The sequence below is a fragment of the Protomyctophum parallelum genome (assembly GCF_964188405.1).
Source record: "Protomyctophum parallelum genome assembly, chromosome: 2".
Classification (NCBI taxonomy): Eukaryota; Metazoa; Chordata; class Actinopteri; order Myctophiformes; family Myctophidae; genus Protomyctophum; species Protomyctophum parallelum.
Window position 1 is genome coordinate 41,006,587 of NC_139699.1, and position 15,749 is coordinate 41,022,335.

At 42.0% G+C, this 15,749-nt stretch overlaps 1 protein-coding gene across 8 annotated transcripts in view; it reads left to right on the forward strand.

Moving 5' to 3' along the window:
* The first annotated feature begins 5,266 nt into the window (after positions 1-5,266).
* The window catches only part of LOC310854156 (uncharacterized protein), a 62,050-nt gene continuing 51,567 nt past the window's right edge, over positions 5,267-15,749 (forward strand). For 7 of the 8 annotated variants that reach the window (XM_083758680.1, XM_083758681.1, XM_083758682.1 and 4 more), the window contains exons 1-5: positions 5,267-5,403; positions 9,924-9,983; positions 13,131-13,292; positions 13,643-13,780; positions 15,201-15,314. In XM_083758680.1, coding sequence (XP_083614806.1) covers positions 9,939-9,983; positions 13,131-13,292; positions 13,643-13,780; positions 15,201-15,314 — 459 coding nt within the window. In that variant the 5' untranslated portion in view covers positions 5,267-5,403; positions 9,924-9,938. Of the gene's footprint in view, positions 5,404-9,923; positions 9,984-13,130; positions 13,293-13,642; positions 13,781-15,086; positions 15,095-15,200; positions 15,315-15,749 lie in introns of those variants that run through there. The other variant, XM_083758685.1, reaches the window with a different exon arrangement.

The window sequence follows — 15,749 nt, forward strand, 5'->3', positions numbered from 1 at the left end:
GACTTCAATTGAGTTTCAGATCCTCGCGTTTTTTTATGCGAGAGCTTGGTCAGGTAACTCAGATTAGGTTTCAGAGGGTTTGACTGAGCCTAAATGCTGCCCCTTGTGGTACGTTTTGGCACCGTGCACTTTCCACAGCTTCAGTTGGTGTTGTGTGCTGGCTGTGATGTTATTTCGGTTGCTAAAGTATGTGAGCAACATCAGCCATCTTTACGATCTAAAGGCAGTGTGCACATTATTGACACGATCCCCGTTCAAAGGGATTTGTTGTTGCATTGTATATTTTAGCCCTAAAAAATATTGTGGAAATTAGCTATGTTCACAATAATTTCCGGAAAGTGTTTTGAAAATTAAAATGTTAATATATAGCAATGTGTTTAAAGGACCACTTCACCACTTTTCAACCTATCTTCAATTCTTCATTATAATAGGTCCTCACTAATAATCATGAAAAAAAAAATTCCTACTCGGTCTGTGTCTCAGGGAGGAGGGCAGTGGGCAGTTCAGAAACCGTCTTCCAATGACATCATCGATGGGGAATACAAGCTAATAGAAACTGCAGGCTTTCTAGTCCTGAAAAGTTGCAATGCGAAAATGGAAGCCATCGTTCTCACAATAATGAAAATCTAAACATTTTTGTAAAAAAATCTTGTTTAAAAAATATTCTGCCTAATGATGATGTCACTGGAAGATGGTTTCTAAACTGCCCACAGCCCTCCTATGAGACACAGACTGAGTAGAAAAGAATTGTGCCATTTTATCATGATTATTAGTGAGGACCTATTATATGAAGATACGTTGAAAAGTGGTGAAGTGGTCCTTTAAAACAAAACAAGAACATGTACTTTGAAATGTAGTACTTTTTTGGAATTATATACTTTTGAACAATGTTTTTTTAAAGTAAATACTCCAGTACTTAAACAAAATTTGACAGAGCAACTTTCACATGTAATATTTGACCAGGAGTAATCCATACTTTGAATGGATACTGGAGTTGAGTACTTTGTCCACCACTGATCACCATATTTGTACATAATTCAAAAAAGAGAAAAAAACATTTTACATTTGATTATATACAGTACATTCCAATCAGATCAACTCTCATAATAGCCCATCTATTCCCAAATGTATTAATTTAAAATTAAGATTAAGTTGAATCTTAAATATGGAGTGCCACAATTTTTGTATTTTTCCAGTTTTTCATGTGTCTATGAGGTGACAGTACTTCATTAGACACCCTGGAGTCGTTTTTATGTGCAATGATGTATTCTCTTTGTATTTAGGGTTTCTTCCTGGGGGCTGAACTCTTGACAGTCAAACGTGCCAATGAAAAAGAAACCATTTATATAGTGACATCACATTATCAGCCCCTCCCCTAACCCCGCTCCCCCTTTATCATACAACTACAGCTGTGAGTGCAGCTTAAGTTCAACTTCAGGTGGATCACCACCCATCACCACCCACCAGGCAAACCAGGCAGGCATACTTAATTAACTGGTGGGGGTGTCCACATAAAATATTTTAACAAATACTGTACACTTTTTTGAAAAACTTATTCCTCCTTATATAACAATAAGACCTATAGGATCATGTTTTAGGCACTCCATCTTTAAAAAGTGAAAAATACAATTAAATGTCAGCCTACTTGTAGAACAGGTATAGCCTACACATAAGCATTTTTAAAATGTTTTAGGCCTACAGTATTGTATTGTAATTAATGACATTTTGGGGGTTTCAGGGGTCCCCAGCAAAATGAGTTAATAATATTTACATAAAAATGAGTTAGCCAAACAAAAATACTCTTATGTACCTGTACACAATATGTAACAATAAAGTACAATCTTGTCCTTGAACCCTATATGCATTGGATATTTGAAAATGGCTGATCTACACGCTTGTGTATATCTGCTATTTTCAAAGATATTTTGAAAACATTTCTGAAACATTTACAAATCTTGTAAATCTTGCCCCTGGCACAAAATATTTTCAGGTGAGTGTCTGGTGGTCCGCAGCCAAATACATATTAATTTGGTGGTCCTTGATAAAGTTTGAGAATCCCTTATCCAGAGCACTGCTAATTCATATGAATGTATGCAGTGGCAACAAGTCCGTTTAGCAGTTACATGGGTTCAGCCTTGAGAAATTGCCATTATTATAGTAAACTGGAAGTCTGGAATCAATTTAGCAGTTGTCAATCAACAAAGGAACATGGCACCCCATGTTCAACCGCTTATCCATAATCGGGTCATGGGGGTAACAGAGCGGAGAGCTTCAGACCCTGAGACATTCCCAGGCCAGTGTGGAGATATAATCCCTCCATCTGGTCCTTGTTCTGCCACGGGGTCTCTTCCCAGTGAGACGTGCAGCAAGGACCTCCCTAGGGAGATCTTGGGAGGCATCCCTACTAGATGCCCAAACCATGCTGGCTCCTTTCCAAGTTAAGAAGCAGTTCTACTCTGAGACTGAACTTCACCCTATATGCCAGCCACCCATCTGAGAAAACTAATTCCAGCCGCTTATTCGACCTTATTCTTTCGGTCATTACACACTCTTCATGAACATAGGCACAATTAATGAAATCCTGCATGCTTTATGAGCACTTGTAGACCAATGAGACCTAAATAAATGGAAGTTATGTGGAAGTAAAATGACACTCTGACCCCCCGTGCCAAAGCACCAGCACTCGCCCAGCAGTCTGCTGTCACCCAGGCGGATGTGTTGATCTGACTCCCCATTCTAATGCGCCAGCACTTGCCCAGCAGTCTGCTGTCACACAGGCGTGCAGGGGCGGGCGAGGTCGCTTCTCGCCCTCATGCATCGGTATTATACACCCTTTTCTCCTTCAAGAATGTTAGGGTGAGGTGAGGATAGCATTGGTATACGGTCAGACATGCGGGGACCACCTCTTAGGGGTTCTTGAGGGGGTTCCAGTTCAATGAGCAGCCGATTAAACACTTCAGCTTCCAGACAGTGGCCTTGTGGTTAGAGTGTCCGCCCTGAGACTGGGAGGTTGGGGTTCGATCGCTGGCCGGGCGGGACCCAATGCCTCCCTGCTTGGCACTCAGCAATCAACATACCAATGATTCCCGAGCGCGGCACGGCTGTAGCTCACCGCTCCTTGGTGCGGCTCACCGCTCCAAGAGATGGGCCAAATGCGGAGAACAAATTTCACTGTGGTAACATGTGTGACAAAAAACTGCCGGGCCTACCACTACCACCACTACAACCTACCCATGCCCTACCTGCAATAGACCATGTGGCTCCAGGATAGGACTCTTTCACCACCTACAAACGCACCGTTAAGGACACTGTAAGTGGACCTCAACATCAGATTCGATGGACAACCATAAGCAAAGCAAGCAAGTGTGTGTGTGTGTGTGTGTGTGCAATATGTACATGTGTGCGTGTACACACGTGTGCGTGCATGCCTGTCTGTGTGTGCGTGTGTGTGTGTGTGTGTGTGTGTGTGTGTGTGTGTGTGTGTGTGTGCGTGCGTGCGTGTGCGAGTGTGAGAGAGACTATAGTGAGTGTAATGTATTTTACCGGTAAAGGCTAATTGCAAGCACCCCTCATTCTGTGCTAAATTATATTGCTCATTTTATTTAATGTAAGATGCAGAGAACTGGTTGGAATAATTAACGTGCTCCTTCCACGCGCTACGTCCAACCAGGGAAACTCCCCCCTGTCAGGTGTAAAGGAGCAACTTGGACACTCAAGCATGAAGGAAGCATGAGTTAAGTCCGTTGCTCTCCCTAGGTTGGCGGAGGGTGTGTAGAGCCCAGGATCACATCACAGGATGATTGACACAGGGGTGAAAAATGGGTTACAAAATCATGGGACAAAAATATATATAAAATAAAAAAAAGCAAGATGCAGAAAGAAAATCATATGAAGCGGAAATAGACACAGGAAAAGGTAATGTCTTATACATTTGACTCAATTTTCTTTGTGGCCATTTTATTTTGTCTAGGTCTAAGAGCTGCATCACAGATAGGCCTAATGAAGATTACACAGTATTGCTGGGCAGACCTATAGTTCACTTAACTTTTGAATTCTAGAATGAGACTTTTAGGATCCAAACTTACCAAATACATTATGAATGAACCATTAAGCCGTAGTAAGTATTTTCGTGGGTAATTTCATAGCCTGTATACATTTGTCCACCACTTGTTAATAATTCATGTAGCATGATAAATAATCATAGTGCCCTTACTGCCCTCAGTGCCCTGCCACGCTGCCCCGCCCCCCAACCTTCCAAGACCATGCAGTTTTCTAAATAACTGCGCATGTCTCAGCTAGCCAGCAGGGTTGCCATGTAAATATTGGTAGTTGTGACTTTATAGTGTCAGGTTGCAGTTTTCTGGGCTTAATTGTTTCTTAATTGAGCTTTACCTGCTTCCTAATTAAGTAAAACCAGTGGTTCACAAACATTTTCATGTCAATGACCGGATGAATAGGCAGGCCCGGCACCAGGATGAAATGACAGAGGGGGGCAGGGGCAATCGGGGGCAGGTATTGGACATGAAGACAATGCGCCACATTTGCATATCTATAGAGGGCAGAGGCGCACGATTTCGTTGGCTTCCTTCCAATGGAATTTAATTGAATGGCTGGAAATGTACCATTGTTTTGTCTGTAACTATTTGATGTAAGGGGGCAAAGAGGTTGATTTAGGGGGGCAAAAACCCCCTTTGCCCCCCTCCGTGGCGCCGGGCCTGTGAATAGGCCTAAGTATTTCTCCGCAAACCATATAATCTGAAAATATTTTGTGCGAGTGAAACCACTCCATAGGTGATAGGCCCATAGTATACTAGATTTGTGTTAAAGTGTTTGAAGATTATTAAAGTTCAGGTCTCCGTGAACAGAGAGTATGTAAATCTGCGTCCTATGGAGAGTGGAATAACCGATCAGGGACCCTATGGTAACCTGACTCCGCCAGATGGGGCAGCAGAGAGTACGCAGGGTTATATATATATATATATATATATATATATATATATATATATATATATATATATATATATATATATATATATATTTATTTATATATATTTATTTATATATATATATATATATATATATATATATATATATATATATACACACACACACACACACACACACACACACACACACACACACACACACACACACACACACACACACACACACTTATTTTTTGTGATTGTTTTCATAGACATGGTTGCTTGCTTTTCTCATAATCTGGCAACCCTGCTGCTAGACAGTCAGTCTCAGCCTGACAGAATGCGACCGAATGAATCCTAGTCTTGTGTGTGTATGTGTGTGTCACTCACTTCACGATAGTCATTAAAACATTACACATGTCACCATGACACAAGCAGCGACACGTACACTGACGTCTTCGTGAAGTGTGTGAATGAGGTAAGCGTTTTGATATATTTTCTAACAACGGAATGTTTCAGTTTATGTTCCAATGTTAGCCTGTTAGCTACAGTATCCCAGCTAACTTTAGCTTCATGAGCAGCGTCAAGTTAACCTCCGTCACTATTTGACTTCCGGTGTGGTGGGATTCAAAATAAGAGTTGTTACCAGCCATGATTATGTTTTTTTGATCGGTGGCGATGCTTAAATTGTGAGGTTGGTAGAACAAAGGACATTTAGAGACATACAAATGTACACTTCCATGCAGGATAAATAAATAAATCATATACATTATTAGAAAAATATGAAAAAGATGTGTACAGTATAGAAATAAAGTGCTCATTAATTGACATTGGACTATGACAGGCTGTTATATATTTTATGTAATTATTGTATTGCAGCGGACCCTCCCTAACCCATAATACAAATACAAAGATAATAATAGTTATGTTGGATGCATTCGCTGACTGTGTATCCTTTCATACCAGCTAATTCTTGCATTTCCTAAACAAAAACAAACAAAGATAACAATATTAACTAAGCTTTTATTTTTGAACGTGACGGTTGATGTTATTGTAGCTCACTTACAGTGACTTGAAGCAGGTTATGTTAAAGTTAGCAGCTACAAGAGTACGTTTGTGTGTGTCAGACACACTCTCTCTCTCTCTCTCTCTCTCTCTCTCTCTCTCTCTCTCTCTCTCTGTGTGTTCTACTGAGCATTCTGCAGTCTAAATGGTGCATTTATAGAATTGTCATCCAACCAGCCTGAACCAGGTCATGAAACATTCATACAACTTGGCTAATGTCAACACACCAATTGACAGCCTTGCAGTGACATCGCCATTGGTGTCACTGATAACATATCTAATACTAGTAACTATAGTAATTGTATATCTATTGTAAGGCTACTGTCATACAGTAGTTCTCACCCTTTTCAGGCCATTACACACAAAATTATGATATTTGAACTATAGGGATCAACCGATAAGGGTTATTCACTTCACTGTAATCTGGGGACCCCCTAGGGGGTCTCGACCCACAGTTTGAGAACCACTGCTGTAATAGATAGTATAGATGGGTAGGTAGATATAAGATATCGTGTGTGTGTGTGTGTGTGTGTGTGTGTCACCAGTGTTGTTTTATTGTGAAAAGAGACAACATCTCAGAGAAATCATCATTATCCGCTTAGTTATGATAAATCCTATTAGCCATAATAGTTGATTCGCAAGGAATAACTAACATGATGCCTCTCTGTTGTGAGCTTGTAGACCACTTGCATTTCGGTGGCATATATCAGTAGAAAATAAATCTGGCCAAATCTGGGTTGAACGTGATTTGTGGAGCTCCGGAGTCCCTCTGGTGTTTTTAAGCAGTTTGACAGGTACATGGGCATCTTTGTGGTGTAGTGTGTATCTTGTAGACCAGCCCCAGTTTCTTTTCAGTTTGTGACCAATGTTTTATTTTTTTCCCTTTTTATTCTTACATTTTACAAAGCAAACTGGAAAACAAAAACAAAACAAAACAAAACAAAAAATGATGACAATGTTATTAGACTTTCTCCAGGGAGACAAGAAACAAACAAACTAATCAATCTCTTATTGGTCTTTGATGCAGAAGTACAGGTTCTGATTTTACCTTCTGGGCCCTACGGTCCTCTAGTCTGAGTCAATGACCAGGGCTAAGGTGAGTTGTTAGCCTGGCTTTGGCTTACTGTGAATCCACGTTATTATGAGTCTGGCCAAAGCCAGGCTAGTGAGTTTGTTGTATAACTTAAGCCCCCCCCCCTACCTCAAGGAACTTGTCACCCTTCAATCCTCAACCCGGCCGCTCCCGCCGCTCCTCAAACACCAACCTCCTCAAACCCACAAAGACCAACCTACGCACCATGGGTGACCGGGCTTTCTGCTTGGTCGCCCCCGAACTGTGGAACGCTCTCCCCGCCCACCTGAGAGCCCCACAGTCGGTAGACGCTTTTAAGAGAGGACTCAAAACTTTCCTTTTTACCAAAGCATTTTTATAGCCTTGGTATGTTTTAAATGTTCCTGTTCTTTTAGATGTTTTTAATGGTGTGTTGTTTCTTTTGCTTTTATTCACTGCTGTAGCACTTTGAGATTCTTGCGAATATAAAGTGCGTTATAAATAAAATCCATTATTATTATTATTATTATTATTATTATTATTATTATTATTATTATTATTATTATTATTATTATTAAGGGCCAGTTTGTTGGATGTCTGACTGTAGTCTGGAGCCTTGCTTTTAAGGCCTTTGTGTTGCTATGGTACCATGAGGTGCATGCACAGTCATAGTGACATTGAATGAGTGCTCCAGCCCTCAATGTATTCTTACTGACCACCGGTGAGGAGATCCTGTACAAACATCTTGTTCTTTGCTTGCCGTTTTTGATTACTTTAGTTGCCATTTTTTCACTGGAAAGATTTGACTCTAAAATACAACCCAGCAGGTCCTTACCTTTCCTCTTTTCTTGCAATAACACTGTCACCCACTTTTACTTTGCAGAGTTACCCTCAGAACTAGGGATGCAAGTGGTTAATTTAACTCTGAGTATTACACTCTGAGTGTGTAATTATTGCAGTCTCTCAAAGCTCAAATAACACTCAGGGGTTTTGCTGTTGAAGTTTGAAAGGTGGGATGTCATTCCTGAATTTCATCAGCTGCAGTCTATATCTCTGTATGCTTCTACTAGGCACTGCCCTAGTAGAAACATGAACTATAATCATATTTAGGAATATGTCGACCAATCGATTAGTTTATTTTACGACAAGAACACATATTGTAACCTTGGCCGCCCTAGAGTAGCGGCTAGAGCTAGAGTGTGTGTGTGTGTGTGTGTGTGTGTGTGTGTGTGTGTGTGTGTGTGTGTGTGCCCCTGAGCATCCCGACCCACAGGTTGAGATCGGGTGCAGTACTTAGTTTAGAGTAGACAGTACTTAGTTTAGACTAGTCATTGGTTAGACCAGTCATTAGTCCTACAACCTATCTCAAATCCTCACCCTAACCTCCCACGGGGCAGTAAACCTAACCTTAACCCTCTCCCAACCCTTATGTCTAACTAATGACTAGTCTACTCTAAACTAATTATGCACCCTGTTGAGATCCAGTGCCTTAGTCACTAAGGCTTAGTGTTTGCCAGTGAAATGAAGGACCCATTGAAAGGCATGCTTGATATAAGTAGACTGTTGTGTGGCTAATATAACTGGTCTGACCTGATAAGTCACGTGAGATGGACCTTCACTCTCACACCCAGGGAATGTCTCTCTGTACTGTACTGCCCTGAATTATTAAAGCTCTCGTCTCTGGCGACTGATTTGTACACTAGCACACTACACTACATGTAGGCCCTGATCACAATTATTTTGTAATCGGACAATACATTATTTGAGATAATCACAATTATTTCACATCGTCGTTTTGCATTGGGGGTGGGGGGGGGGGGGGGGGGGTATTGTATATATTGCAGATCTACAAGATCACAATGTGTTATGCTGCATGCCACTTTTTGAGTATACATTTATACAATTGGGCAAATGGGGGCAAATTTTTACCATAGCACATTGTATATTATTGGTATTGGTCATTATCAGTCATTTCTTTCTATATTATATTTTTCATCCTGTGCCATTCTTATAATATTCACAAAGCCTGAAAGCAAAACAGAAATGCTACATTTTAATCACAGTTATTTGTATGACAACATGAGGGCAATTTCATGATGGTGACAGATAGCCATACATCATGCAGTGGCACTCAAGAGGAAATGACTGTTTACGGCTTCACGCCAATGACTGTAAATAAATAGTTAGACTGGCCGAATGACGATCCCTTGTTGACAGTTCTGTCTAATTGTATATATTGCAGATCTACAAGCTCACAATGTGTCTACTACATATGCTGTCCTTCACAGATGCTAATCTTCTATTCTAAGATGCACATCATGCATATTTTAGTTTGTCTTCTCCGGGCTAAGAGGGACTCATAGAACAAAGGACACGAGATCAAACATTTGATGAGGAATCTGTCAATCTGAGAATACTTGACTAAGACTCAACTGGTTTGATTTTTGAGTGGTGGAACCACTCCAAGGAACAGCAATGTCCCTATGTCCTGACTCCTAACCTATGTCCCTATGTTTAGAGTACCAATAGGGGGTGATGTTGCACCACTCGACTGGCCTTATTTCTAACTGCTGGTTTTGTCATTTCTTTCCTGGCAAGTTATTTATTTCTGAATAACCTCATATATTATGGTCTCTCATCTGTTACTAATTGTTCTGAGCACAAGAAATAAATGTTATTTTAATCAGCTTTATTTAAATATTTTTGTTGTGATGTTTGTTTGGATAATGTGTGAGAAATACGGAGAAACTGCAAAACACTCTTCTCTCAGTGGCGCAGTGAAACCCCAGCCTGGAAATGTTTTTCAAGGGAAATTAATTTTGTGCTTTTTCTCTCTCTCTCTCTCTCTCTCTCTCTCTCTCTCTCTCTCTCTCTCTCTTTAGGACTAAATTCAAACCATGCTGAAGTGGTTTTCTGGAGAAGAAGGAGGGCCTGGCGCTGGAGTAAGTAAAATGAAATGGCCACAGATAAAATAAAATGAGCTGAATGCAAAACATGACCTTTTGAGTCTATTCCCACTCATGTCTCTGCGTGCGGGCCGTGCGTGCTTGTGCGCTACATTAGTTGATTAGTCAGTTGGTCTGCCTTGTAGTGCTGCCGGAATTGTCCAAAAATTACATTCGTGGATTCGAGCAATTCGACCCATTCGGATTTCGGATTTCAATTCGAGCAATTCGGATTTATTAATAATTATATTTACACCAATACAACCTGAGACATAACATTTAAGATCGCATTGCTGGCGCAACTCTCTCTCTCTGCGCATTGGTGCTGCTGAAAACCGAGTGGAACACAACGCATGCATTCTCCCTTCTCCAGTAAAACTTCAGACATTTTTCTTAAATGAGCAATCCTACCACACAGCCTTATCAAAACGAGGCACGGAGGCAGTATTAATTCACAGAACAGAACACTGCATTGCTGCTGCTGCTGCCGGACCCGGCACCACATTTCATCCTTATGCATTTTATTTATCTTTTTATAATTTCCTGAAGGATAAAGTCGCTTCATGATTGAAGATTGATGAGTGATAGATCTGTGTGTTGTCTAAAAATATACTCTCCCGTCTGTCCGAAACAACACCGAAGCAAAGCCTGTCCCAGATTCTGATCACTAGATACGCTGTTGACGGAAGATTTCACCCTTCTGAGCAGCGTACACCCACTGCGCAAAGAACGTAAAACGCTCCAGCGGCCCCGCCCGCCCTGTGCTCACTACGCAGGCTGCGCTGCGTAGTCTGCGTTTAGGAAGAGTACGAGGCAGCTGATTTATTCTTTAATGTATGCCGGTGTCGGCGTGTCGCGTGGCAAATATAACTAATCTACAAGCTCACAAGTCACAACGCGTCGCTTACCCATGGCACCGTCTCGCGAAAACTAATAATAATAATAACTAAAAAATAATTTGTATTATTTTTAATTCAAACCTTAATTTTATATATTCGGTTATTCATAAATTTTTTTGATTCGAAAATATATTCGGATATAGAATATTCGTTGGCAGCACTACTGCCATGGCTTGTTGGCACGAGACAGAACAGACAGGTCAGGGGTCAACCAGTGATCTATTCTAGTGGCATTGGAGTGCTGAGCACAGAGCTTTTACACACACACACACACACACACACACACACACACACACACACACACACACACACACACACACACACACACACACACACACACACACACACACACACACACACACACTCTTCCTGTTGGGAGGACCACTGCTATAATCCTCCCTCATCCCAACCTGCCTTAGTGGGCTGCGACTATCAGTTATTTTTTAAGATTTTTTTTGTTTTGGGCTTTTGTGCCTTTATTGATAGTTACAGTGAAGACGGACAGGAAAGAGGGTGAGAGCGAATGGGAGAGACATGCAGCAAAGGTCATCATGAACGGGACTCGAACACATGACACGCTGTCAGGCCAGAGCCTATACGTGGCATGCGCTTGGACCACTAGGCCAGCGGGCGACTATCAGTTATTGTCTTACTTTTCCAATTAGTCAAATTATCGAGAAGCAAAAAAGGAAGCAATAAATACATAAATTAATAAAATAAAGAATTATGCATCAGCAAATCCAAAACAAACAAAACAAAAAAAGTTAACAATATATATTTTTAACATTTTGCGACCACGTGGTTTCCACATGGATTCATTCACTGGGGATCAAGCAGTGGATCATATGTTAGCTGAGAGAATCTAGTGGAAAAAAGAAAGAAAAACAATGTCCAAAGTCATCTTTGGCGGTGTGGGCTTATAAAAAAAAGAAAGAATACTCTGGTCACCCTCGTTGCTATGTACTAATCTGGTATGAATGGTTTGAGTTTAATTTAGCATGACATTGTTATGTTGAATGAATGCCGTTCCACCATTTAGCCTGCTGGCTCTGACGGAATGGATTAGAACCTCCAGGCAGGCAGTTTGATCCTTGTTCTCTGTTGGTCCTTGTCATTCTGAAGGGCTCGTTCACTGTGTTTACATGCTCTTTAGTATCCTGGGTACTCCACCATGCCATGAAATGGCAAAATAGTACAGACTAGTAGGACTGCATGCTGTGCACAAACCGCCGATCAAATAATTGTTGTAATTTAATACATTCAAGCAGACATCAAACTCTCACTCTACTTTTAGAAAAGGAGGGATTTCCAACCACAATGCAGATTCTGGATGAGCATTAATTTCAATTTTTTTCCTTCAAGATGCAGGATTAATCAACAGACGAGCAAAGTGTGCATTTTTTGGAGAACATATGTCTGCTTTCCTCAATTACTCATTGAGTATTTCAAATTACACATGTAAACCTTTTACAGTGCAAATTGTACATACAATAGCATTATTAAGTAACGCCTCTTATGCAAACTCCGTAGCTGAAGCTATAGACATTTCCAGAACGTGGCATACACATTGGTAGCGGTTACATTTCCTGTTTCGCATAATTTTTTCATAGCTTTGATAGCTTCTCTCAGCAGAAGATTTGAACCAGAAACACAAGGACATCTTCACATGTGTTTTCGGTTCAAATCTGTTGCTGAGCCATTCACATGGAAAATGTAAAGGAAGCAGGTAGCCTATGTCCTATGATGCCATCTTATGGGAAAGGGAACTTCACTTATAAGCCTATAATGAGCCTATCATCACATTAATATGTCTATTGTAATTTGTAATACTGATAAAAATGCCTTTCTTGTAGAAGGTATGGGGGGGGGGGGCACCGGGACAGTAGATTGCTGGCATGTATACTGGGGGATTTATAGAATCCATAGAAACACAACTTGTTACCAGATTTCCTTGAGGCCTATTCATACTCCAGTTTTAGGTGATAAGATGTCACCTAAATTCCTAAAACCTTATCACCGTGGTGAGTCGCTTAGCACTGCGGCAGGGCACCATGTTGTAGTTTTCAGGGTCACTTTTATCACCTAAAACTGGAGTATGAATGAATAGGCCTTTAGTCTAAATCAGAGTACAGTTGCAGTGTCCTGTTAAACGTACTGTATGTAGCATTGAATCTAATCCTGTCATCTCTGTCCATTTGATCCCTCTTGTACACATCCCATCCTGTCCAACCTGTCGGTCTGTCAGGCGCCAGGCTCTCCCCAGGGGTCAGCGGCGGTGGCCAGTGGTGAGGTGGCTCTGAGCGAAGCGGTGGAGCGCCTGGCTCAGACCGAGCTGCTGGTCAATCAGCTGAAGGAGATGATCAGAGAGAGAGACGCTGCGCTGCGCTCCAAGGATGACCAGCTCAAGGTGAGGCCACCTTCTTTTTTTTTTAAATTGTTTTATATTGTACCAATTGCATAAGCTGTAAACCTTGGCGCTACTCTCCCTCTGCCAACCTGGGGAGCTTCCTTCAATGCATGAGGAGTGAACAGGCCGCTTCTCATCACCTGACAGGGGGGAGTTTTCAGTAGGACGTAGCGCATGGATGGAACACTCTTAGTGTCGACGCTTGGTGGTGTTTTGAACAGCTACAATGTGCGTCTCGGTGTTGCATGGTGGGTGGAGGTGCTATAACGGGTGTAGAAGGAGGGCTGTGGTGTTTTGAACAGCCAGTAATGTACATCTCGGTGTTGCATTGTGGGTGGGGTTGCCAACAGGTGGAGAAGGAGGGCTGTGAGACCAAGCTATCCAAGCTCCGTCTGCAGAACAAGGCCAAGGTGACCTCCCTCACCGCCCAACTGGAGGAGTTGAAGAGACTGCAGGGAGGCCAGGACACACCCACCCACACTAGAAAGGTACACCCCCACCCACACTAGAAAGGTACATGCTTACACACCCACTCACCCACACTAGAAAGGTACATGCATACACCCCCACCCACACTAGAAAGGTACACCCCCACCCACACTAGAAAGGTACATGCATAGACCTCCACCCACACTAGAAAGGTACATGCATACACCCCCACCCACACTAGAAAGGTACATACATACACACCCACCCACACTAGAAAGGTACATACATACACACCCACCCACACTAGAAAGGTACATGCATACACCCCCACCCACACTAGAAAGGTACACCCCCACCCACACTAGAAAGGTACATGCATACACCCCCACCCACACTAGAAAGGTACATACATACACACCCACCCACACTAGAAAGGTACATACATACACACCCACCCACACTAGAAAGGTACATACATACACACCCACCCACTAGAAAGGTACATGCATACACCCCCACCCACACTAGAAAGGTACATGCATACACACCCACCCACCCACACTAGAAAGGTAAATGCATACACACCCACCCACCCACACTAGAAAGGTAAATGCATACACACCCACCCACCCACACTAGAAAGGTGCATGCATACTCACCCACCCACCCACACTAGAAAGGTAAATGCATACACACCCACCCACCCACACTAGAAAGGTGCATGCATACACACCCACCCACCCACACTAGAAAGGTGCATACATACTAGAGACCAGTGGTTGGCGGTTTCAGCCGCGGATTCCACAGATAACCGCAGTTTATGGTGGATATGGGTCATTACAATCTATTATAAATTAATATTGGATAAACCGCGGGTGAAATATTGCCGGAAATAAATTAATGGCATCTTATCTGTAGACTTATTATAACTTTTTTAACTGAAATAAATTAATGGCATCTATCTATAGGCTTATTCTATCTTTTAAAAAGCACAAACTATCGATATGAGAACGTGAACGGCTAGTAACTTGTTACCATGGAAATGGATCATATACAACCACTTCGTAACATTGGTGAACTTCGAGACTCTCGAGAGTGGTGAGTGAAGAACAAGTACATAACCGATCAGCACAACTCAATACAAAGAGTACGACTGTTACTGTGGACGACATACTGATAAAGCATCCCACTTGTTTACAACAGGGTCCACCGTTTTCAGTTAATCAGAGAACGGATGGCGGGTGGTTGTGGATTTATACATTGGAATAATTCATTAATGTGGTCAGATAACGGGTAGATTATTATTTATTAATATGCACACGCTCATCTGCAGGTCTCTAATACATACACCCCCATCCACCCACACTAGAAAGGTACATGCATGCATACATATGCATAAATGCATTCACTCCCCACACACACACACTTGTCTATGACGTCCGTTGAACATGTGTTGGTGTGTGGCCTCCATCCCTCCAGGGTGCAGCAGATGGAGGCGACCAGGCCAGTCGAGGGAAGATTGTCCTGCTGAAGAAGAAGGTATCGGAGCTGGAGCAGGAGCTGGGTCACAGAGAAGAAGACCTGGAGGCCAAGGTACGCGATATGCATGGCTGTGTTCTTTAATTAGATGCCTGTGTGTGTGTGTGTGTGTGCTAATAAAGGCTGGTAGAGTGTTGTTTTATGGTCGTTTGAATTAATTTGTTTCGAGTTGTCTACTTTTGTGTGTTTGTATACTAGAAAAAGCCCTTCGGGCACAGGTCTCCACCAGGGCAGGTCAGGTTGTGCCTTCCTGGTGGCGCTATAATAGGCCAATGTCAAAAGGGTGCCATTTGTTCTTATGCCTTTGATGGCAATTGGATGATTTGAGGCATTTTGTTCCAAAAAATGGTTTGCAAAAATCCACCTGTTGGTGTCGCTATAACAGGCCAATGTGAAAAGGGTCGGATATTTAGAGCGCCAAAGTCTGACGTCAATATTGGTAGAGGGCGCAAATCCATGGGTTCATGTAGTTTTTATTTGCATTGTAAT